Below are 24,888 nucleotides of genomic sequence, written 5' to 3'. Positions count from 1 at the left end.
GCATCTGTGTGCCAGCTTTTCTACAGGCAGACTATAATGTGCAGTAGATCTTTAGGCTGCTTCTCAGGCAAAATATGCCCCCCCAAGCGGTTTCCATATTATTTGTTAACACATGCACGATACAATATAATATTAAAACTATTTTATACACCCATTTCCTCGACAGCACTATTAAAAGACAGTGTGAGTCATACAATCATAATGATCAGCATAATTATAATATTTCAGAGCCAGACTATAATACATTTCTTCAGCCAAAGTCATAATTAGCCACTAACGGCCATGTTTTGTTTTGTTTTGTTTTGTTTTGTTTTGTTTTGTTTTGTTTTGTTTTGTTTTGTTTTGTTTTGTTTTGTTTTGTTTTGTTTTGTTTTGTTTTTAATGTCTTTTTCAAAGCAGAAAGGAGTGGAGATCTGATATCTTGCTTACAGACACATCACAGCAGATACACCGGCTGGCACAGAGTCCCCTTACCCTGCTCCTCAGCTGATGCTTCCAGATCAGCAGAGGAATTACTGTAGGCATTGCATTTTCCTCTCCATCACATCACTGATTTGGCTGGGGCAGCTGTTTGGTTGTGGGGGGTGGGGGTGGGTGGGATGGGATGTCTTGGAGGCCCAGACTTGGCACCTAGGGCAATTCAGCCTCCACAACAACTGCTGATCCATTTATATGGATGTGTGTATTGCAGGAGGCTACTTCAAATTCCTGGGAAGTAGACACTAAGAAAAATTCTTTTGTGCATAAATGAAGGTGCAACAAAAGTGGAGTTCAGAAGATTAGGTTATCTTGTATCTCACCATTGTTCTGAAGCTCAGGGTGGCGGGAGACAGGGAATTAAGCAATGAACTTGCCTGATATAACAAATTATCAGGTGACAGCAGTTCCCAGTGTTGCACCATTTATGTTACTGTACTCAAAAGTTTATATCAAAATCTGCTTGGGGCTGGTGCAGGGGTTGGATGGTGTTGGATGGTGTGCATAAGGCTGAAGATGGAGGGTGGAGTTGGTGGAAATCCTCTCCCCTGCCCCACACCAAATGAGCAACACAATCCAAGCCATTGACCATAGGAGGAAGCAAGCACATTGATTCCTACAATTCCTTTCATTCAACAATTCCTTTCATTCATTTTACTAATGTGAAAAGGCTGGACATTAGAAACATGTATGATGTATAAGTGATTAGCTAATTGCATGCAAACCGAAATAGGGAAATAGGCTGTGGCAAGCCTGTAAGCTTTCACTTCCTGTGGGGGGAAAGTCCCCAAAACTCACATACCTCAGAACGATCTGTTCAGTGTCTCTCAAGCAGCGATCAGAATGGGCAACTGGATAGAAAATGAGGGACTTTCCATATTTGTCATTGTAAGTACAATAATAATTTTTAATAAGACTATTTTACTTTCTTTCAGTGATTGCCATTGGTTTATTATCATGCAAACCTCTTCATCAATAAAAGGTGTTTTTTAAAATATATATAAAAAATTAAAATAAAGGCATTGGGTTGTATCCAACTACATTCCACTCTGAAATTAGCATACCTCAGTGGATCTATTCTGTGTGTGACCAGCATTAGATACACATCCTTAATGTGATGGAAAGCAAGCATTCAGAACGAGGAGATTCATCAAAAGGTTTGCATAAGAATGTTTGGTCTGTGAAAAAACAACAACATTGAATTGAAATGTAAGAAAATATTGTAGCTTTTAAAAATGTTTAGTCAGTTTAGCTTGATTGAAGGAAATCAATAAATAACAAAATATTCAATTGGGAGGGGCGGTAAACTATGTTGGGCATGGAAACCACAGCTTACAGAAGTCTTACAGAAGTTTTCTACCTTTCTGACGAAGTTCTTGATGCTACCTTCCAACCAAAAATCCATTAATGCGATTAATCTAGCCATGGGTAAAAGAAGGGGCTCAAAGTCTCAGAAAGTAGAACTATGTATGAATTTTTAGAATCTGTGTTGTACACGGATAAGTAGCTTTAAATACAATTTTTATGTTATTGTACAATATTTTCTTTATGCACTTGGTTTTAAATATATGTAACCTTTGTGTATGTTCTGGAACTGAACATCACTTTAATAAAAAAATTCTTACAAAGTTGATAAATAAATGGGGGGGCTACACTGCACATGAAATATATACTATCCCTAATTTGCAATTTACCACCTACATTTTAAAAAATGTTATTAAATAACAATCTCATTGTTTAATATGCACAGTGATCACATGGAACTGATAATTATCAGACTGTTTAGATTAAGTTGAACAAGAATTGATGTCAAAATTCCTGAGATGTTCAAACTAGTTTTGACAAATCTTTGAAAAGTTGTGCTCGTCTCATGTTAAAAACTGGTATGATTTATGACTGGAGAAAGGGGTATTTACCAGAACATGGAAGATTTCCTCATAACCATGGGTGTTTCAGGGCTGGTTCCACATTTAACAAGACTTCTGTAAAGTTTTCTCTGGAGAAACAAATTTCTGCATCAGTGGGCTTCCTAGGGTGGCAGCAGGGTGGCCTTCCATGCCAGGAAAGTTGGCATCAGCATTTAATAACACCCTTGATGTGGCGATGCTGTGTCATTGGGCATTGTTGAAGATGCAAATGGCTACCACCATCACCACCCTGTCCCAGCTCCTAGGGCAGTTGTCAGTGCAGTTGAGATCCTAGCTGATTCCCAAGGGTATTGTGAGCATTTCCCTTTGCCAAATAATTTTAGCAAATTAATTTGATCCAGTTCTGATCATTTGTTCTGTATTTTATGTTGTTTCAGTTATTTTATTGTAAGTTGCCATGATTTTTTTTTTAATGAGTGGGTGGTTTATTATTATTATTAATAATAATAATAAAAATAAAACACTCTGTTCCCTAGGAAGAACAGACTCAAAAGTGTTCCAGTTTAAGTGTTCCTGTTTAAACTCTTGATTTCTCAGCAACTGAAAATAAATTAAGATCATACATTTTTTTCCTTCAGATTGTGTGGCTGGCTATAAATATCTTCCTCTTCTGGTGGTACTACTTGGTATATGACCTTGGAAGGGAATACATCTATACAAGAGAACTTCTTGGGGTAAGTACTAGATGCATATTTACTGTAAAGGTAAAGGGTAAAGGGACCCCTGACCATTATTAGGTCCAGTCGCAGACGACTCTGGGGTTGTGGCACTCATCTCGCTTTACTGGCCGAGGGAGCCAGCATACAAGTTATGTGACCAGCATGAGTAAGCCGCTTCTGGCTAACCAGAGCAGTGCATGGAAACACTGTGTATTTACTGTACACTGATGTATATTTACTGTACCTCTGTCAAAAGAGTGTTAATTTATGCTGCATCTCAGGCCTCCTTAACTGGGTGTAAGTAAGCCCCATTGAATTCAATAGGACCTACTGCTGGGTTAGACACAGACCCCATCTGCACTAGACATATGAAGCAGTATCATACTTTTTAAAATAGTAATGGCTACCCCACCCCAACTGTAGTTGGTTTCCAGGCAACTCTGAGAATGCATGAGAAATGTGAGGAAAAATTGATTGACATGACATCATATAACCTCCCTGTAAACAAGTTGGGATAAATGACCAATAAACAGGTAATCCTAGAGCAATCGTGGTTTCAACTTGACTGTTCAAAAATACAGCAGTCCGGTATGTTCCCACCCATTCACTTTTAAGCAATCATAGAAGTTCCAGTATGGCCACTTCCCTTCCTTGCTTCCATTTCCCATTTTCTTCTCTCACTTCTTGTCAGAATCAACTACCAACTCAGCTGTGACTCTCAAAAAGATGTTTGTTATTTGGAAATGACTGTGGTGATTTGGCAAGGCCTCCAGAGATCAGTTATAGGAACATTATGCAAAGGTTCACCTTCATGATTCTTCTATGATCAAATTAGATGTTGTTGGTCTAGGCAACTCTTATCAGACTCAGCTAGCATGGCCAGTGGTCAAGGATTATAGGAGTTGAAGTCTCACAATATCTGGAGGGCCACAGGTTCCCCATCCTTGGTGTGGAGACTGTATTTTTCAATTTTATCATCTTCCAAAACAGTTTTTAATTAAAAACTAAACAAAGAGAAATATCACACTTAGCATATGAAAATATTTCCTGTTCAAGTGTCTGTGCCATTACAACAGGTTTAAGTTCCCCAGTGGGACAAATATAAACCAAACAGAGAGAATAAAATTCCTTCACACGTACTCACTCATTCCAAGCTTGCAACACAAGTTTTATTTTAAACTGTGTGTGTATGTATGGGGAGAGCAGGGTTGGCCCCACTGGTAAGCAGAGTGAAGTAGCTGATTTGGGGCAATATGAAAGGAAAATTATTTATTATTTATTTATTAATTATTATTATTATTATGTATTTACTCACAGTGAGAGTAACTTTTGGAATTTTATACCTCAAGTGCCAAAAGTAACTTGGCCTGCCTTGGGTACTGTATATCTTGACTTGGGGCCTGGGTGTCAGGAGGGACATTTCTGCCTCAGGCAGCAAAATGTATTGGACTATGTACCTTGATGGGGTAAACTTCAAAGTACATCAAAATGGAGTGCAAAGAAGAAGAAGAAGAAGAAGAAGAAGAGAAGAAGAGTTTGGATTTGATATCCCGCCTTTCACTCCCCTTCAGGAGTCTCAAAGTGGCTAACATTCTCCTTTCCCTTCCTCCCCCACAACAAACACTCTGTGGGGTGAGTGGGGCTGAGAGACTTCAAAGAAGTGTGACTGGCCCAAGGTCACCCAGCAGCTGCATGTGGAGGAGCGGAGACGCGAACCCGGTTCCCCAGATTACGAGACTACCGCTCTTAACCACTACACCACACAAGGGATTTTGGGGGGGTGCCTGGTAAGATCCCCCCCTTCTGCTTAAGCATGTGCTTTTAGTTATTTCCCTTCCCATCTCTAAAGAAAGGTAACTTTTCTTTTGAGGTGAATACTGTAAGGAAATGTTTCATTCTGGGCTCACTTAAAATGAATTCACCCCACCAGTTGAGGTGGCAATTTACCAGGTAATATTCTTGCCTCCATTAGAGGTATGGAATTCACCTGTGGTAGCCAGTTGACTAGACGTGTTATTTTCTGCTAAATCTGATCATGTAAATTAGCTTTCTATAAACCATTTTGCAATAGACGATCTGTCCTTCCATTTAGTCCAATTCTTGTTTTCTTCACGTTCATATATACTGGTCTGGCATCCTTAACGTTGGTGTACCTGGAACATAAAGGTTCAGATTAGTTTTCTACCTCTCTTCCAATTTATTCTTCAGATAATGCTGCTTAGTTAATTTGAATCCTGTTGTCTTACATTTTAGCCTTTCCTGGCCCTGGCTCGGGCACCTGCAGCATGCCTGAATTTCAACTGCATGCTGATCCTGCTTCCTGTCTGTCGAAATCTGCTTTCCTTCCTCAGAGGCTCCAGTGCGGTAAGATGGAGAAGTATTTTCCATTGCTAGTGATAGTAAGCAACCTACAAAATTGTGCTTGTTCAGTGCAACTTTTGTTACAATGAATGAAGTATCTGTGAACATATTCACCTGATCTGTTTCTGTGATGAAAGTATGAGAACATTCAGTGTTGATTTATATTTCTTTCTGTCCTTTTGACACAAAATGCAGGAGAGCTTTCAAAATATGTTTGTTCCCTGTCAAGAAAAACTCCAGATATTACTGCTTTTAGACAGTTGGCTTCACACACTGACAGCCAGCCAGGACAGAACGGGGGCGGGGGGGGGGGCCTACAGTTTTGAGAATACCTACTCTGTGTCCTCCTGGTTAGAGGCAAAGGGGAACCTTTTGGTAAAGATTATTGAAATGGGACCTACATTTCCCATCTGCCCTGGGCCTATTACAAGCTGTGCATTGCCCTGCAGCCAGCAGGCACACAAAGGGAAGCTGCAATCACACTTTGCTGGCAAGTGCACCAGCATGTTAAGCATTAGCAGAAGGCAAAGATGGGGTGGTGGCCCAATCCTCACCTGACTTGCAGTAGATTGCATCACTCAACCTTACTGAGAAGCAGAGAAGGAGTGGTTGGTGCAGTGCAAATCAGAGGACAGATGAGCCCCGCTGCCCCAGTGTGCCATCACTACTGATAATAAACTTTTGAATTCACAAGTTATGTTTTTGGATGCAAAGTTTTTTTTTTTTTAAACCAACAACTTATAGTCATACCTTTAAATGTTAGTCTGTGAGAATTCTCTGTCACATTATTTTGGAATGCTAAGGGTGACCTTAAAGTCAAAAATATGAAACAGGAAAGAAAAATACATTGGACTGTTTTGATTACAGTGCTTTCCAGAAGAGTGTTGTGCTTTGATGGATCCTTCTCTTTGGCAAAAGGAATTCTCTGCCTGATAATTAGGCAGCATTTGCCTGTAACTTGCATTGTAAAGTAATAAGCACCCAGTATCTCATAGGAGTCCAGCCACTGTGGTTCTTATAGGAAATAGTATTCCTACCTCATCACTCTTTCTTCACTTTATTCCCCCCCCCAATTGTTTTGATTACTTTTGAGCTTGTTAAATCTATCATTAACCCAGGAGTGGCACACATAAATTAAGAAATCATATATAAGAAAGCACACGTGCTCAGTTCATCAACAATTATGTCTTCATTACAAAAACAAATACAGTAGTCAGATCAGCAAGACCATGCTAGTTGTATCAGTTACTGGTAATGCAAGCTCCACTGCCCCCCATAAGTGGGCTTCTTCATTCACTTAAGTGGTGATATCAGCTCTGCATACAGAGGAACACACTTAGCAAATTTAGGATCTGGCTACAAGAAACTACTGGATTGGATCAAATATGTCCATTCTTTATAAGATAGCGTAGCAAAGAAAGAGATAGTTACAGATAGGTAGCCGTGTTGGTCTGCCATGGTCAAAACAAAATAAAAAAATTCCTTCCAGTAGCACCTTAAAGACCAACTGAGTTAGTTCTAGGTATGAGCTTTCGTGTGCATGCACACTTCTTCAGATACACTGAAACAGAAGTCACCGGACCTTTCTATAGAAATACATTTTTTGGACACTACTATAAAAATACAGGATGGGCGCATAGACACCACCTTATACCGTAAACCAACTGACCGACAAACATATCTACATGCCTCTAGCTACCATCCCAAACATACCAAACAGTCCATTGTATATAGCCAGGCACTACGTTACAGCCGCATCTGCTCCAATTCTACAGACAGAGACTCTCACCTAAGAGATCTACAGCAAACCTTTTTAGAACTAAAATACCCAGCAGATGAAGTTAGACAACAGATCAACAGAGCCAGACTGATACCCAGAGAGAACTTGCTGCAAGACAGACCCAAAAAAGAAAATAACAGAACACCTCTAGTCATCACATACAGCTCCCAAGTTAAAACAGTACAACGCATCATCAGAGATCTACAACCTCTCCTGGACAATGACAGTTCTCTTTCTCAAGCTCTGGGAGGAAGACCTTTCATTGCCTCCAGACAGCCCCCCAATCTTAAACAACTCCTAACCCACAATAATACTATAACCAGACTTAACACGGACACTGGCACCAGAGCCTGCAATAAACCCAGATGCCAACTTTGCTGCCACATACACCCGGACAACACCATTACTGGCCCCAACAACATCACACATACCATCTCGGGACTATTTAATTGCTCATCGTCTAACATTGTGTATGCCATAAAATGCCAACAGTGTCCTTCAGCTCTCTATATTGGACAAACAGGCCAGACCTTACGCCAAAGAATAAATGGACATAAATCCGACATCAGGAACCACAAGACAGAAAAACCAGTAGGAGAACACTTCAATCTCCCAGGACATTCTATACAAGATCTCAAAGTAGCTGTTCTATTACAAAGGAATTTCAGAAATAGACTGGAAAGAGAAGCTGCTGAATTGCAACTTATCACCAAACTTAAAACTATGGAGAGACCTGGTTTGAATAAAGACATTGGATTCTTATCTCATTATACATGACAAAGCCATTTTTCACCTTCTCACCCCTTGCTTTTTCCTGTTAGACCTATTGCAGTCGTTAAGAGTCGTCAACAGGCTCATCGCAGCTATCTGCCAATCACCCATTCCCACCACCCTTCTGAGTAATACCCCTCCCCACCTTCTCACTATATAGAAAGGTCCGGTGACTTCTGTTTCAGTGTATCTGAAGAAGTGTGCATGCACACGAAAGCTCATACCTAGAACTAACTCAGTTGGTCTTTAAGGTGCTACTGGAAGGAATTTTTTTATTTTGTTTTAAAGAAAGAGATAGTTATGCACTGTGTGTGCTTTTTTCTGTTTTAAGCCTTCATTTTTCCAGCATCAACTTGAATTCAAAAAGACACAATATGCATTCCACTTAACAGGGTTGCATGGAATAAGATTCTTCTTAGTTTTAGCAAAGCAGCTTCTAATACCATTGACCATATTACTCAATATTTGTCCAAGCTAAATCAGGGAACAAGGAACTTCCTTTACTGGCAGAACTATGGGGAAAATAGCTCTTTTTCCAATCTTGGGGATTAATTTCACTTCTACTTTCACAAGTAACTTCTAAATTTTCCAATAAGATTTTCTTTACTGAATGAGACAAAAGCAGAAATAATGGCTACATTAACACCAAATATCCACCCTCTCCGATTCTCATTTGTTGCTCAGTCCTTACAATGCATGGGTTGACAAATTGTGGCCGTTCATTCAGCTCCCTGTCTGTTTGTTTACTAGATTTTGATACCACCCTTCAACAAAAGGTTCTAGGCTAGTTTACAGAGAGAAATACAAAAACCATTACATGCAAAACCATAAAATACAGTTCAGACAGTAAAACAACAAGGAATTGGCTGATATATAAAATCACAGAATCATAGAGTTGGAAGGGACCCAAGGGTCATCTAGTCCAACCCCCTGCAATGCAGGAATCTCAATGAAAGCATCCATGACAGATGTCTATCCAACCTCTGTTTAAAAACCTCCAAGGAAAGAGAGTCCACCACCTCTTGTGGGAGTCTGTTCCACTGCCGAAGAGCTCTTAACATCGAAAAGTTTTTTCGAATGTTTAGTCGGAATCTCCTGTCTTGTAACTTGAAGCCATTGGTTCGAGTCCTACCCTCCAGAGCAGGAGAAAACAAGCATGCTCCCTATTCCATGTGATAGCCCTTAAAATATTTGAAGTTGGCTGTCATATATCCTCTCAGTCTCCTGATATATGCAAAGTTAATGGTAGTTAAAACTGTTATCAGAACCTGTGAGGGTCGAAATGTATTTGCCTGGCACTGTGAAGAGAAGAGAGGCACCTAAGGGAGACTCTGTAGAGAGACAGTTCTATCTTGGCCACAACTGAGATAGTTCATTCCTCAGCTGCCACCAGCCTCAGACCGGGAGGCAAGGAGCCCTGGAGGATGGTCTTTGTCCATCAGCAGGTTCATATGGGAGAAGGCACTCCTTTAATGTAAACATGCACTTTAAAACAATGATCAGCTATGAGTGAAATATCAGTTTGTTATGTTTCCCAGCAAGGGATGATTCTGCGTTGTGATGAAAATTCCCATTGGAACTCTTTAGGGGGAAAATAGTATATAATCTAATTCAAGACTGAATAATAGGCTTTCATTTTCTTACTTCAGTATTTGATTTTACAAAGAACCTTCTTTTAATTAAGATATAACGTGGCTGGTATGAATTAGTTACTTCACGCCCCCTGCCCTGCCAAGGTGGCAGAATAATTTATTCTGAAAAGGTGGGAATGTACTACTTCTTCACTGTTTTTATAGTAAAATTTTGAGTCAGAGGACATGGGAACACTTGCTGGCTTCTCTGGCTTGGTGAATGCAGTTTTTTCTGAACCCCCAGCTAGGAATCCAGAATAAGCAAGCATCCTCTCTTGCAACAACTTCATCTCCATATTACATTGTTAACATACCAAGCTGGTTTTTAGCCACTTTGTGGCTAAAAGAAATAGCTTTGTTTATTAAATTGTACGTTCACACTTCTTTCCCCAACGGGATCTCTGCTGAAACTTGGTAATATGCAAATAAATGTATGTAATCAGTTAAAGGCAGGTAAACAAATGGTTTGTAGCCTTTTTTTCCCCCAATAAGCATCTCATCAGAATTTTCCAGGCTTAGGTTAATCTCTTCACACTTCCTCTTTTAAATCGCTAGTGCTGCTCAGTACGTGTCAGAAGACAGTTGGACAGGAACCTCACATTTCACAAGCTGGTGGCCTGGGCGATTGCACTCCATACCAGTAAGTGTTCTGAAACTCTGCATTGGAAGAAGCATTGTTGGTTTTAGTGACTCCTATGAGTGTAGCATTTTGCAGGAAGGGTTCAGAAAGTGAAGGGTCAGAAGGTGAAGGAAGATGTCAGTGGAGTTGTTTCTAGAAAAGATTGGGGCTGGGAAGAAAGTAAGTGTTTTCTAAATAATAAAGACATTTATTTATTAAGTGCTGCAAGTCACCAGAGCTTGATTTAAACCATTAAAAACATAGGAATCCTGACCCTCCATAGCTATTTCCGTCACATTTAGAAATACAAAATGAAGGGGGGGGGAGAGGGTACAAGCCCAATAGGCCGTACTCTCACACTCACAATTCAGTGGGTTCAGTGCTTTAGCACTAAACTGGTAAAATCAGGAGGTTTCCCCTACCTTTGTCATGTCATATTCCCTGCACAGTAAGTGCACTTGTTGACTCTGAAAGTTCTTATTCTTACTTCCTTTCACTTCTGCCTAAGACAGACACCTGAAAGTCCCACTGAATATTATTAAGTGCTGAGGTCTAATTAAAGCTGTTGCTGACAGCTGTGGTGGGCAGCAGATGTGGGGGGGTAGAGCAGAAACAGTTTAAGAACCAATGGCTGTAATCATATGTCTGTTTATTCTGTTTTCATAACTTCTCCCTGTTAAATTCCACTTGGTGGACCATCAGATGATGTAAAAGCCACTTATGGAACTTTTTTGAAAGATAATGCAATTTTAGTGCTCATTTCTGTGCTACTTTCTTCCAGAAAAAAAATATATTGTTTGCAAATGGTATGGAAATGGGTGCTAAACTTGCTGGAATATAATGTGGAAATGCACAGTTAGGGAAACATTGTGAAAATGGAATAAGCCATATGAATGCAACCTAGGAATACCAAGGTTTGTCACTTGTACGTTTTCCAAATTTATGTTTCTGAGTGAGATGGGAGCAGAACTAAGGACTAAGTTAACACCAAATATTCTCATTCTGCCCAAATGGTCTTTGGGCTGTCCCTCAATCCTTACAACACAGGGTTTAACTAATTAATCTGTTGAAGGGCCACAGTCAGCATCACCAGCAGTCAGGGATGGAGGAATTAAATTACAAACTCATGGAGCACATCTACTTGGTGGACAAGATAAAAGGCTGCACATTTTCTACCTGCAGTAACTGACAAGAGGAGAAAATTCTTAAAAGAGAATGCTGTGCCTTGTCAGAATTTTGAGGGGCTTTTATGCTTCCATTCATTTAAGTTTTGTATAAGTTTGTTCAGATTTGCATGAATTCATTTCATCTCCTCCCATTTTACTTTTAAAAATTCATTTAAAATAGGAGCAATCTTTCCTTCTGAAAGGGGCATGTCATAACATCTGTCAGGAAAAACAGGTATTTGACATTTACTGTCTTGTGGTTTATTAAGATCTGGTTAAACTTCTGTTGATGTCACCTTGTGTTTGTTCCATATTGCTATAAATTTACATTTTGTGATTGTCTGGTGGCCAGATACAATCAAATGAATCTGAATTTGTAGCCCATGACATCTGGAGAGCAGCACATTGGCTACCCCTGTACTACATTATTCTAACACCTTTTGGATATGTTTTTATGTTTTTATTTTTAAGCAATCCATACAATTGCACATTTATTTAATGTTGAACGGTTGGTGGATGCTCGCAATGAATCGCAAAGAACCCTTAAGACTGCGCTGTCTGATTTGGGGGATATTCCTGGAGACTCTTACCTGAATTTTGCACGATCTAAAATTCCGGTAAGCAATCATATTTCTAGAGAAACAATTAATTAGTGGTGGTTGCAGAGAGATAACTTTATTTCCTTCTGTAACTATTGCTGTTCCGTTATACAGTGGTGCCTCGCAAGACGAAATTAATCCGTTCCGCGATTCTCTTCGTCTAGCGGTTTTTTCGTCTTGCGAAGCAAGCCCATTGACGGCTTAGCGGATTAGCGCTATTAGCGGTCTAGCGGCTTTTAGCGATCAGCTGAGAAGCGGCTTATCAGCGAATCAGCTGTTAAGCAGCTTAGCGGCTTAGGAAAAGGGCGGAAAAAGCGGAAAAAAACCACGGGAACTCGCAAGACATTTTCGTCGTGCGAAGCAACCCCATAGGGAAATTCGTTTTGCGAAGCGCCTCCAAAACGGTAAAACCCTTTCGTCTAGCGGGTTTTCCGTCTTGCGAGGCGTTCGTCTTGCGGGGCACCACTGTAATGCTGTTTACATCAAAACAGACTTGGTCACCCTGATCGATGACCATCAGGGGAATGTGACCCTGTTCTCCTTGACCTCTTAGCAGCTTTTGATACTGATGACCATGATGTTCTTCTGGAACGACTCAAGGAATGAGAGTTGGGTGTACTTTATTACACTGGTTCTGCAGGGTTGCTACCAGAAAGTAGTACTAGGAGACCATTGATCAGCACCATGGCTTGGGGACTGTGGAGTCGCACAAGGTTTCATTCTGTCTCATCTGCTAATTACCATCTATAATATGAAATCTTTGGGAGCTGTCATCCAGGCATTTTGAGCAATGTCATCAGTATTTTGGTGGCACACTGCTGTATCTTTCCTTTCCACTGGAATCATAGAATTGTAGAGTTGGAAGGGATCCAGAGGGTCTTCTAGTCCAACCCACTTGCAAGGCAGGAATCTCAATTAAAGCATCCTGGACAGATGGCCATCCAGCCTCTGCTTTGAAACCTTCAAGGAAGGAGAGTCCACCACCGCTTGTGGGAGTCTGTTCCACTATCAAACAGCGCTTACAGTCAGAAATTTCTTTCTGATGTTTAGTCAGAATCTCCTTTATTGTAACTTGAATCCATTGGGTTCTAGCCTCAGGCACAGGAGATAAGAAGCTTGCTCCATCTTCCATGTGACAGCCCTTTTGATATTTGAAGATGGCTATCATATCTTCTCTCAGTCATCTCTTTACCAGGCTAAACATACCCAGTTTCTTCAACCACTCCTCATAAGGCTTGGTTTCCAGACCTCAGGAGAGTCTGTGAAGATGCTGGACAAGTGTCTGGAAACAGTGACATATGGGGACAATAACCTGGAACTGAATCCTGATAAGATACAAGTGTTGTGGGCATATCTGGGAATTAGATGTCTGTTCTGCACCTCCCTGAAGGAACAGTTTGGAATCTGGGAGTAATCCTGAATTCTAACTTGTCAGTTTCAAGTGGCTTCAGTGGCTAGGGAGTGCTTATGCTAAGCTTAGGCTGGGTCTCCAGCTGCAGCTGTCCCCAGATAGCCTGGCCTCAGGTATCCATACTCTAGTGACCTACTTGCTTGGACTATGGTAATGCACGCCACATGGGGCTGCCCTTGAAGACTGTATGGGGGCTACAGCTAGTGCAGAATGCAGCTGCTAGGTTGCCAGTGCACTGGGTCCAATTCAAGGTGTTAGCATATAAAGCCCTAAATAGCATGAGACCCAAGTAGCTAAGAGAGCACCTCCACTGATATCAGCCATCTTGGACCCTACAGTTAGAAGGTGGGGCCTTGTTGATGGTACTGCCACTAAGGGCTCCCCACACAGCACTGACAAATGACAAGGACTTTTCAGTGGTGGCTCCCCATTTGTGGAATGCCCTCGCTGGTGAAGTGCATCTGTCACCAACATTATTAACTTTCAGGAGGAATTTGAAAACGTTCCTATTTGCCTAGGCATCCCTGAGATTACTGGATGAGAGAATGTTTTAAAGTGTACCCATTTTCAGATATCTTAACTGTAGCTTTTTAGAATACTTTTTATTTTAAAAGATTGTTATTATGTTTGCTGCTCTGCACTCCTTTGGGAGGAACAGCAGGAAATATATGTAATAAATAATCATGATCAATTGTTTTTCATGTAGAACTTTATTGCCTCAGCTGTCTTGAAGAAAGAGATGCTGCACAATTCAGTGGTGAAATATTTGCTAACGTTCCCATACTTTTCTTTTCACAGAGCCCTGAGGGTTGTCTCAATGTAGCATTCACAACCCTGGCCGGCCTCACTGGTGTTATCATTACACTGTGTCTAATATTAATTATCACATCATCTACTAAAACCATTCGAAGGTCATACTTTGAAGTATTTTGGTTCACCCATCATCTGTTCATTTTCTTTTTTGCTGGTCTCGTCATCCATGGAGTTGGGTAAGTATCTATTTATTTTGATACTCCACTAAATAACTAGATGGAGATGGAGTCAGAGTACTTTTATTAGGACTAGCTAAAGATCACAGAACAATGAATTTGTTCTTGGGATTCAGTCAGAGAACTCTTCTTCCAGCTAAATGTTAACAACCAGACATAGGAGCCAACTCCTAGGGGCTAAGGTCCCTTCAGTCTCTCCTACAAAATATTTGAGGAGGGCACCACCCCAAGTTGATGGGCATTGCCATTCAAATGGGGTGGTGTGCTGTGTCTTTTGATTGATTATGCAGGTGGGGTTTATTTGGGCCCCCCTAATTTTTTTTTTCCAAGTTGGCAGATAAGGAGGATGATCAGTGCACTTACTGAGCTGAAATGAAGCAAAAGCTTTCATTGACAACTGTCCAGTTCATCAGACATATACACATGGTTGCAGGAGATCAGAAGGAAATGAAATGCAGAAAGCACACATAGTGATCTTTATTCTGCTACTAACAGTGGCAATTCACAGGCACACAAAAAAACTGTCATTGACATTCTGATCAAGTTAGACAATGCATGTAGAAAAATAAAATTATTTGTCTTGACTTGATCCATAAACGATAGAACCCCTCTGAAGTTTCTTTGTTCAGGATGCAGTGTCCTGGGAGGTGGAAATGTTCCCACTGCTGGTTTTTTGATATTGCCATTTCTGATTTCAGATTTGGGTCAGTTTATTCTTTTGCATAGAGAATGACCTGTTTGTCCTATTTAGAATGTAGAAGAGCATTGTTGGCAGATAATGGCATATATGACATTGGGAGATGAGCAAGCGAATGAACCTCTTAACTTGTGGGTGACATTACTAAGTCCTGTAATAGTGTTGCCAGAGTAGACTTGGAGATATCATTACAGGACATTATTATTATTATTATTATTTTCCCTCACCCTTCATCAAAGGGTTCCAGGATGGGTTACAGCAGTTCAAAAATTCAATATTATAAAGAAATCAAAACATATTATGATCATAGGAACAGGGTGGGCCCTGAAAACACCTGCCTCAGGTATCAAAGGCCAGGGTAGAAGGAGAATCTAATAATGTCATCCACAACCTCAGAGGTCCATTCATTTGCTCATCTTTCAGTGTTGATATATTCCATCATCTACTACCAATGAACTTCTGCAGTCTATATTCTTCATCAATCAAAGAATGCATATCCACACTGCAGATGATTTGAACTAGGATTTGTGTCTCGGAATTAACCTTCCTAAAATTACACATTACAAAAAGCAGAACATACATGCTATACCTACAAAATAAAACTAAATATATTTGATATTATGATATGAAAGTAATTACTTTTAATTTTGGTTGTTATCCATTATCAACATTGCTCATGTTGATTTTTGCTGTTGTTCCCAGAAAAATTGTACGTAAACAGACTCCCGATAGTTTGAGTGTCCATGATCCAGATACCTGTGCCAAGAATTACACCCTCTGGGGGGAAATACCTTCATGTCCTAAACCACAGTTTTCTGGAAATCCTCCTATGGTATGATCTGTTGGTTGGTTGTTTGCTTGCTCGCTTGTTTTAAAAATCTAGGCACTGAGACCATTGAAAATCTTAATGGGAATGTTTAGCAGTCAGATTACCACCAGAAAGGGCAAGAGTAATGTCAATAGATCAGGGCCCAGCCAGGTCAAGAATTAGTCATTCTCACACATTCAGTAAATTTGTATGTATTTACTGATGAAAAGGAAAGATATAATAGATGTGCACTTTCAAGAGTAACTCTAAACATTAGATGAAGGGTAAGAACTCTCTTAACAGGAATTGTCAGAGCTGCCTCTAGGTCCCAGCTCACAGAGGACCAACGCTAGGCTGTCGTAACGTACAAAAGTCTTTATTGAAGTTCAGTTTCCATTTCAAAGCCGCAGCGTGCAGCCCTACGTCTTAAACCCTAGATCGGCGAAGTCCCGTCTGAGTCTCCTCCCCTCTGACACCAGTTTAAGATCCTAGCCCTGCTCCACCTTTTCCGCTGCTCTCTCCTCCTCTGGGTCCTCCTGCCCGCTGGGGCATTGCCCTTTCTGGACTCTTCCGACGCTGAGTCGCTTAGCTCCTCCCCCTGCCTCCGGCGGGCTTTAGGACCCGGTTCCCAATCCTCATTCTCTGCTGTCCCGCGCTCCTGTACATTTGAACTTGCCTCTCGCGCCAACCCCGTGACCTTTCTCCTAACCGTTACACTACTTCTGTCACTGCTTCCCTCTTCCGGGATACTGGCCGGATCTGACCTCCCCTCCGTTGTCCGACTCTCCGATGGAGGCGTGGTCAGCCCTGCCTCGTCTTCTCTCCCTGGTGGGGAATGTACTGGCCCCGATACTTGGGACTCTTCCCCCCCACTCTGCTCTGGTGGGGAAGCTGGTCCTGATTTCCAACTACTGCTCTGGGAGTCCCTGCTGCCCCCTTGCTCCTGGGGCGTTCCCCTTGGGAACCCCCTACCCCTGGCCACTGGCGCCCCCTTCTGTGAATCTTCCGATTTGCTGGAGAGGCTCATGGAATCCCTTGGGCCACTGTCCTCTTCTCCTACGCTCCCCTCGGATTCTTCCCCTTCGCTCTCCATTTCCTCTCTTCCCTGTGCCTCTGCGCCTGAGCCCCTGACAGGAATAGATTTTAGAAATAAGCCCATTGTGAACGAAGTAACTTTCTAAAGAGACAAAGCACTTGCAGAAGTTCTTGTGAACATTGACTGTGGTGCAATGAGCCCTCTGAGTTAATTGCTGAAACCAGTTCCTGCATGCATAATGCAACCTTATATTTATTTAACAGAATTTCATACATTCCTTCCTGTCCTTGCTTGTTAATTCTTCCTGTTCTGTTGACAGACTTGGAAATGGGTAATAGGCCCCATGATTCTATACGTCTTTGAACGGTTGGTACGGTTTTGGCGATCCCAACAAAAAGTTGTTATCACAAAGGTAAGAGTGATATAAATCAGCTTGCATGTTTCACTTCGCTTAAAGCGTTATTCATCCTGGAGTTACCGTAGAGTAACTCCAGGATGATAGGAATATCACCTAAAGTTGATACGAATGTCTCCTAAATTTCAAAATTTGTTATCTGCATTTACACAGTCAATACCTGTAGAAAAAAGAACCATTGCTCTATTATAGTTTTCATTAAAATGTACATTCAATTTATCTGAAAGTTACAGTCCTGGTGAGAGACTAGTCCCTATTTTCCAGCGACAGTCCTGGATTTACAGAACACATCCCAGTTTCTGACTTGATCCCGGAATGTCCAGTTTTTCCTTAGGAAGTCCCTATTTTTGTCAAAGAAATGTTCGAGGGTATGAGAGATGAAGAAAAAACTTCCCTATTGGCTAACAGGATTGTGGCATCGCAAATTAGTTTCCTTAGCTATTTCTAAAAAAGTTTGCACGTATCAAAAAAGGCAGAAAGGAAACCCCAGCAAAATAGCTGCAGTTTGATCAGTAATCATTGGGGAAACTACACTGTGATGTCACAGTGCTGTCAGCTAATGGAGGGCATTTTCAGTCTCTACTGTTTCCAGGCAAGCCTTAAAGTACCAGTAAATTTCATTGAAAACTATAGTAGAGCAATTATTTTTGTTCCTCTACTTCCCAAGTATTTAAGTCAATGCAATGACAGAATAATCATATTTTATATATATATATATATATATATATATATATATATATATATATGGCCAAGTATTGCCTGCAGTGCAGTATTCTATTGTTGATGCTGTTTTAACTGTTAATGCTGTTGGCTGCATTTTTATATTTCTTGTCAGCTGTCCTGGGAGAAAGGGTAGGCAAGAAAAATAAATAGTTGGGACCAAAGGCACTTACAGACTTTTGCTATTTTGTGGGTGGGGTTTGTTTGCATACTGGCAAATGTGGGTTCTTTAACTAAAGAAGATTTGCACAACAACAACAAAACCCTGGCCTTTCTGCATTTAGAAATATGCTTGAGAGTATGTCATATAGCCAACCTGCAAATAAATCAGAATGAATTTCAAACATGCAGCTGACACCTGGACGCAACCTGATACTAATATCTGAGAGAAGAAAAAGTCCCTATTTATCCTCTGGAGAAAATGAATCCCATCTTGGGGGAAGGGCTGTAGGTCAGTGGGAGACCATCTGCTTTGCATACTGGAGGTCCCGGGTTCATTGCCTGGTAGGGCTGGGAAGCTCCTCTGTCTGAGACCCTGGAGAGCTACTACAGGTCAATGCACATCATACAGTCTGAGGGAGCCTGCTATGTTCCAGTGCTGGAAAGATGCCTCAAAAAGTTACAAACCATCAATATAACTTATTTATAAATTATTTACTCTATCTAATGCTCTACACTTAATCATATATTTAGCAAAAGACTCGGAAAGTGTTTGTCTTAAATTCTTCATTCAGATAATTATTTTTAGAGAGTAAATGGGCTTAGGATTTTGCAACCATTTTCCACAATTCCTTCGGCCAACCCATCCTGATTACCTAATGCAAGCTCAGACCATCCCATCCTTCCGGTGTTCTGAGAGCTTTCCTTCCTGCCTCCTAGGTTGTCACGCATCCTTTCCAAACCTATGAACTCCAGATGAAGAAGAAGGGCTTCAAGATGGAAGTTGGGCAGTACATTTTTGTCCAATGTCCTGCAGTGTCCATGCTGGAGTGGCACCCATTCACATTGACTTCTGCCCCCGAAGAGGATTACTTCAGCATCCACATACGTGTCGTTGGGGACTGGACAGAACGCTTGTTTCAAGTCTGTGGATGTGACAAGCAAGAATTCCAGGATGCTTGGAAACTGCCCAAGTATGTGCAGAATAAACATTCTACGAAAATGTTTGCAACACTCTATGTAGGTCAGTTAGTCCTAGTGCTGAGGTTGAGGCCTCAGACTGACTCAGGGAGTTGAGCACAACAATGCCGTTGTTCTTACACCAGATTTTATAACCTGCCAGCACAGAAACCAAGCAGAGAGAGCTATCAGTTGCTAGGCTTAGTGGTCTGTTAACCTTAAATCTGCACACCACAGTCACTTTGGTCCTTGCCTGTTCATAAAAACCAGTTTTCTAAAAAGGCACTGTTACAAGATGGGTTCACACTGGCATAAGTGTACATGCAACCTACTCCTGTGCATGTCTTGGGCTATTTTTGTAGCTGCTCTAACTCCTAGTTCATAGGCTACTCCCTGTCTCAGCATTCATGGGCCAGGACTACCAAGTGGAACTAGTCCCTGAACAGTGCCACTGCAAGATTGGCTTGACTCTGACCTGTGCAACTATTGGATCATTAGAGTATGCATGGGCCAGTCCCAGTTGTTGTTGTTAACTGTGTTCTCACTGTTCTAGGATAGCTGTCGATGGCCCCTTTGGCACTGCCAGTGAAGATGTATTCAGTTATGAAACCGTGGTGTTGGTTGGAGCTGGCATTGGGGTCACCCCTTTTGCATCAGTCCTCAAGTCTGTGTGGTACAAATACTGCAATGATGCCTTAAACCTAAAGCTCAAAAAGGTTTGTTCCTGACATATACCAAAGCATGTGACACTTGTTTCCTAGTGCTGAAAAGTGCATGGAAACAGAGATTGGGAAGTATAGAAAGACAAGTGTTGGGCTTGATTCAGATCTATATGTGTGAAAATAGCGCTGTGAAACACTATAAATCATTAGTTTTATGTCCGTATAAACAAATCTGGCCCCTTTCCCATTCTTAAGTCCATTTCTCCACACTTCTGCATCAGCTTGCTTCTTTTGTTCAGTCTCAAAAAATTATCAGCATTTTAGTGCACTTTTCTCCTAATATGCACATTTTTGTATGTAATTTTGTCCAATGTACACTTTTTTGCAAGCAACTTTCACTAAAATTATGCATTTTCTGTTTTTACTAATTCATACATATTTACAATACTTTCCCCAATATACATATTTTTGGATACATTATTTGGCTGGAGGTATGGCATTGCAAAATTTAAAGACGAGTGAATTTCAAAGGACAGGTGCATTTCAGCTCATGTATGCTTTAAGTGAATTTGCATTAAAGTATGACGCTCAACCCTCTCCCTACTGTTAGTTCATGTAGATGCACTTTCACTTCTACATCCAAGCATGGAGAACTGACAGCAGAGATTCAGCAGCATCTCTACCCCAGTCCCACTCCACAGTGGGTCCCTTTTTATATGCACACAGTGACATCCTCTATCATTTTAAATCTAATCTCTGTAATTGCAAGATCTATTGGAGCATGCAACCAGAGTGCTGTTTTGGGATGAGTATCAACATATTTATTTTTAAAATGTGCTTACACTTACATTTATTTTTAAAATGTGCTTACACTTACATTTATTTTTAAAATGTGCTTACACTTACATTCAAAAATAATCAGTGCACAAAATATTAAAACATACAAAAGACAGTAAATAAAATGTCATAATATCAATAAAGTAACAGAAATATGACTAAAACAAAATAAAAAAATTCCTTCCAGTAGCACCTTAAAGACCAACTGAGTTAGTTCTAGGTATGAGCTTTCGTGTGCGTGTGCATGCACACGAAAGCTCATACCTAGAACTAACTCAGTTGGTCTTTAAGGTGCTACTGGAAGGAATTTTTTTATTTTGTTTTGACCATGGCAGACCAACACGGCTACCTATCTGTAACTAGAAATATGACTGGCTACTTCCTACAGTGACCAATAATATTTGTTGCTGGTATATAAATGCCTTGGGAGGCATTTATAAACAAGAGTATCTTAACAGGGGTAAAAAACCTAGGATCATAGTTGCATATCTGTTATCAAATACTTCAGATCATAGAATGACAGCCCCAAAATCAACTTTAACAACTATTGCAGTTCCCATTTGTCTTTTTCATAAAGCAATAGAATTGCTTAGCTAGGGGTAATTCCAGAAAAACTTATGGTGGCAAAGACCATTCTTAGTTGAGCAAGCATTTAATTTACTATGACTGAAAGCTACAAGAGCAGCACAAAATATTTTGAAGAATGCCTACTACTCCTTGCTACCCATTGGAGTAAAGTCTGAGTTTTGTCCTCACCTTGCCTGAAGGTTATCCTTCATGCTGCAGAAGAGAGGACGTCTAATCATCATGGTTGCACTTGCACATGAAATCAGTTCATTTTGAAGGACTTTCTCAACTTCTTCCTAGACAATAAAGGTGGTCACTATTGTAGCCTTACAATAATACTTTACTGTTGATCAATGTGATCATCAGAGGTGATCCAGAGAACTACATTTATGTCTTCAGGGTTTTGGAGCGGGGGGGAAGGAAGAGAATGAAATTGCCTAATTAAACACATAATCTAATATGCTAACCAGTTCCATCTTGTCCCTTCCAGATTTATTTTTACTGGCTCTGCAGGGACACTCACGCCTTTGAATGGTTTGCTGACCTCTTGCAATCAGTGGAGACTCAACTGCAGGAGAAGAATAATCCAGACTTTCTCAGCTACAACATTTATCTGACTGGTTGGGATGAATTTCAGGTAACTTCCTGCTGTAGTCCTTTCCAAGTAGTTAGGTTCTTGGAAAGACAATGTAGTTACAACAATCCTTCTGCCTACACCCACCCCAAAGTAAAAACCCCATGGACACACTTCTGCAAACCTTATTCTCACAGTGATGTCAAGATCTAACTCCACTTTTACTGGCTGCCACATGCTGGATTCTTGTTATGAGATGCCACCACAAATATTTGAAGGGGGCATTTGCAATGGCGCACCAAAAGCTGAATCATGTATGGAATGGTCATGTGGCCTGCTTGCCCATTTGACTGGGAATCAAAATTAACTGCCTTTTCCCAACATTCATTTGTGGCACCAATGGCATTTCTTCCCCAACCCATCAGTAATTGCAGCATGGGGTGATTTTGTTGCAATCTCAGGTGTGTAATCACAGATCTCTGCATGCAGCCCCGATAAAAATAGGGGTGGGTACACTCGCTGTTAAATAAACAAAAAGAAAAAGGGAAAAGAAACTCACATAATGAGCCAGGACACAGTTAACATGACATGCAGTTAGTTCCTGAAAAAGAGCTGCCTGGTGATAATTAAAGGAGGAAATGCATGGGCCAGATTCAAGCACCCCATTCCACTAGCAGGAAATAGTGCAAGGACTCCCAGTAGAGATTGGGGGTTTTCCAGCCTCTCCCCACTGCATGTGGCTCCACATCTCCCTGATCTGCTCTGGAGGGTTGCCTGATGGAACAATCTCCTTAGTGCTACATTGAATTCCACTCAAAGTGTATGGTTGGAAATGCAAAATATTGCAAGTCATAATAGGCCCCCCTCACTCAGTTATTCCAATTTTATATTAGTTCATCTACTAGAGGTGTGTTGTTCCACTGTTGAACTTCACTCTGCTATTTTAGGAGTATGGGGTGTCTGTCTCTGTTTCTGTCTCTATCTTTTATCAGTCTGTATCTCTCTCTCTCTCTCTCACTCACTCACACACAACACACACACACACACACACACACACACACACACACACACACACGCTATCACCCTCTGGACCCTACAGCTATCCAATAAGGACATGATTTGCCTTCCTTTTTCCAGGCTGCTCATTTCATGGTGCATCATGATGAAGAGAAAGATGTGATCACAGGCTTGAAACAGAAAACCTTATATGGGAGACCAAATTGGGAAAATGAGTTCAAAACAATTGCAAGTCAGCATCCAAGGTAAATTTGTTCCATAGTGCCTGCAGAATATGGCCTCATTTTTGCTGCTATACTTTATCTGATAATTTCTCTTGCTATCAGTTCCAGGGTTGGTGTATTTCTGTGTGGACCTGAAGCCTTGGCTGACACCTTAAATAAGATGTGTATTAGCAATTCGGAAGCTGACCCACGAGGAATACATTTCATATTCAACAAAGAGAATTTTTGAACACACTCAAATGTTTGTTTGTTTCCAACGAAAAGCTACATCTTATCCTTTGTATTTGGGCACTATGGATCTTAATTTTGCTACATTGAGCTCTTGTCTCTCTGGAATTTTTCCAAAAGTTCCACATCTGCTTGCCTTGGCTTTTGCATTCTGTATAATTTGGCAGAAACCAAATATTGCATATTAGACTGCCTTAGGTTATAATCCTATACACACTTACCTGAAAGTAAGCTCCAGTTAACTTAATGGGGCTTTGTAATGAGTAGGCATTCATAGGACTGCATTGCAAATTTTATATTTCTGTTCTCATTTATTTTCTATAAATAAGATTGAATTGCAAAGAACTAGAACATTTTAAGTATTTGTCACGGTTATGTTTTAAACTTCATAAAGGTGCTCCTCAGGTCCTAGTTTCAAGAGACATTCCACTTTTGTTTTTATTATTTAACCATCACTCTTAATCATTAAAATGGAGGCATGATGTGGTGTCTAGTGTCAAACATATTGCTCAACTGAGACATTGCATATTTTTGAAAGTGGCAAGAGTTCCACTTGACTGAAATTTATTTTTGGCAAGCCACATAAATAAACATTCCTGCAACTTCCTTCTGTCTCTTAGCCTTCTGATTCAATGTGAACAAATTTAAATGAAAATAAACATTACGTTTCACAGATTTTCTCTTATTTCTACATCAGGGAGAAATTCTACAATGATACAAGTTATATAGTGTTATATAGTGTCATTGTTATATAGTGTCATGCTTAATCCCATATTCTCTCAGGCACACCTTATTTGTTAGACCCTACTACAGTCAGTGTGGCAGGTGATTGATGTGGTACAATCATCTCTTACTTTCAAGCATCTGCAACTGTTAATTATGTTCATGTTGCTCATGACTTATGGTTTTGTGGGTCCTGCATATGTCAAACAGGATGTTTATTATTACTCAGTTCATCTTTTACTAGGTTCTGGAGCTATCTCCCCAAGAGCCTTGTCCAGTCCCACCTCTCTTTCAGCTTTTAGGGAGCAAGTGAAAAGTGACTTGTTCTTCTACACCCAACATTTGACATGTGAGCGGGGTCACCCACCAGTCAGTCACCTGACATCACAGTGACCATCACAATGGCAACAAGTGGCCTGTTCAGTTGATTGTCTGGTCTTGTGAAGCCCCTTTCAATGTGCTGCTTTGCAGAGTGCTTCATGAGGGTCTTAGCAAGATCTGACTACCAGCTACAAAGGTCACTTAATGTTATTGAACAGGGTTTTGCGGGCATCACTGATCAGCGATTTTTACATGCTGCACACCTGATGTAGACAGTACATTAATATAAAATATATATTGATGTATGTGGACAATGTTTTCCTTTAATCACCAAATAACCAAAATTACTGTACACCGTGCTTTTTTTTCTTAAAAGAATGTTTAGGGATACTTTCATTTTCCTACTCATATTGAAATACTGCCCCTCAACGAGGCCAAACTTAGATTCACAAAATGTTTAAGGGTATGCGTATCCCTGCGTCCTCCCAGAAAAAAAGCACTGACTGTACACACATCAAGATTAAGAGGTAAGTCTTCCTTTTTAAGCAG

General features: G+C 40.7%; 1 protein-coding gene across 2 annotated transcripts; it reads left to right on the top strand.

Annotated features, from left to right (window-relative positions):
- Nucleotides 1–636: 636 nt before the first annotated feature.
- Nucleotides 637–23,901, top strand: CYBB (cytochrome b-245 beta chain). Of its 2 annotated transcripts, none has more exons than XM_081858895.1 (13): nt 637–1,365; nt 2,984–3,079; nt 5,318–5,428; nt 10,163–10,247; nt 11,864–12,009; nt 14,201–14,391; nt 15,791–15,920; nt 17,252–17,344; nt 18,947–19,200; nt 19,740–19,902; nt 21,743–21,889; nt 22,964–23,088; nt 23,170–23,901. In XM_081858895.1, the coding sequence occupies exons 1-13, from the start codon at nt 1,321–1,323 to the stop codon at nt 23,294–23,296; spliced, it is 1,713 nt and encodes a 570-aa protein (XP_081715021.1). In that variant the 5' UTR covers nt 637–1,320; the 3' UTR covers nt 23,297–23,901. The 2 variants fall into 2 exon arrangements, with proteins under 2 accessions (XP_081715021.1, XP_081715022.1); XM_081858896.1 differs by lacking the exon at nt 637–1,365 and adding an exon at nt 1,567–1,686.
- The last annotated feature ends 987 nt before the right edge of the window (nt 23,902–24,888 follow it).

Source organism: Podarcis erhardii, assembly GCF_964252035.2.
Source record: "Podarcis erhardii genome assembly, chromosome: 4".
NCBI lineage: Eukaryota > Metazoa > Chordata > Lepidosauria > Squamata > Lacertidae > Podarcis > Podarcis erhardii.
The sequence above is the reverse complement of the archived record's forward strand: the minus strand, read 5'-3'. Positions and strand labels throughout refer to the sequence as shown.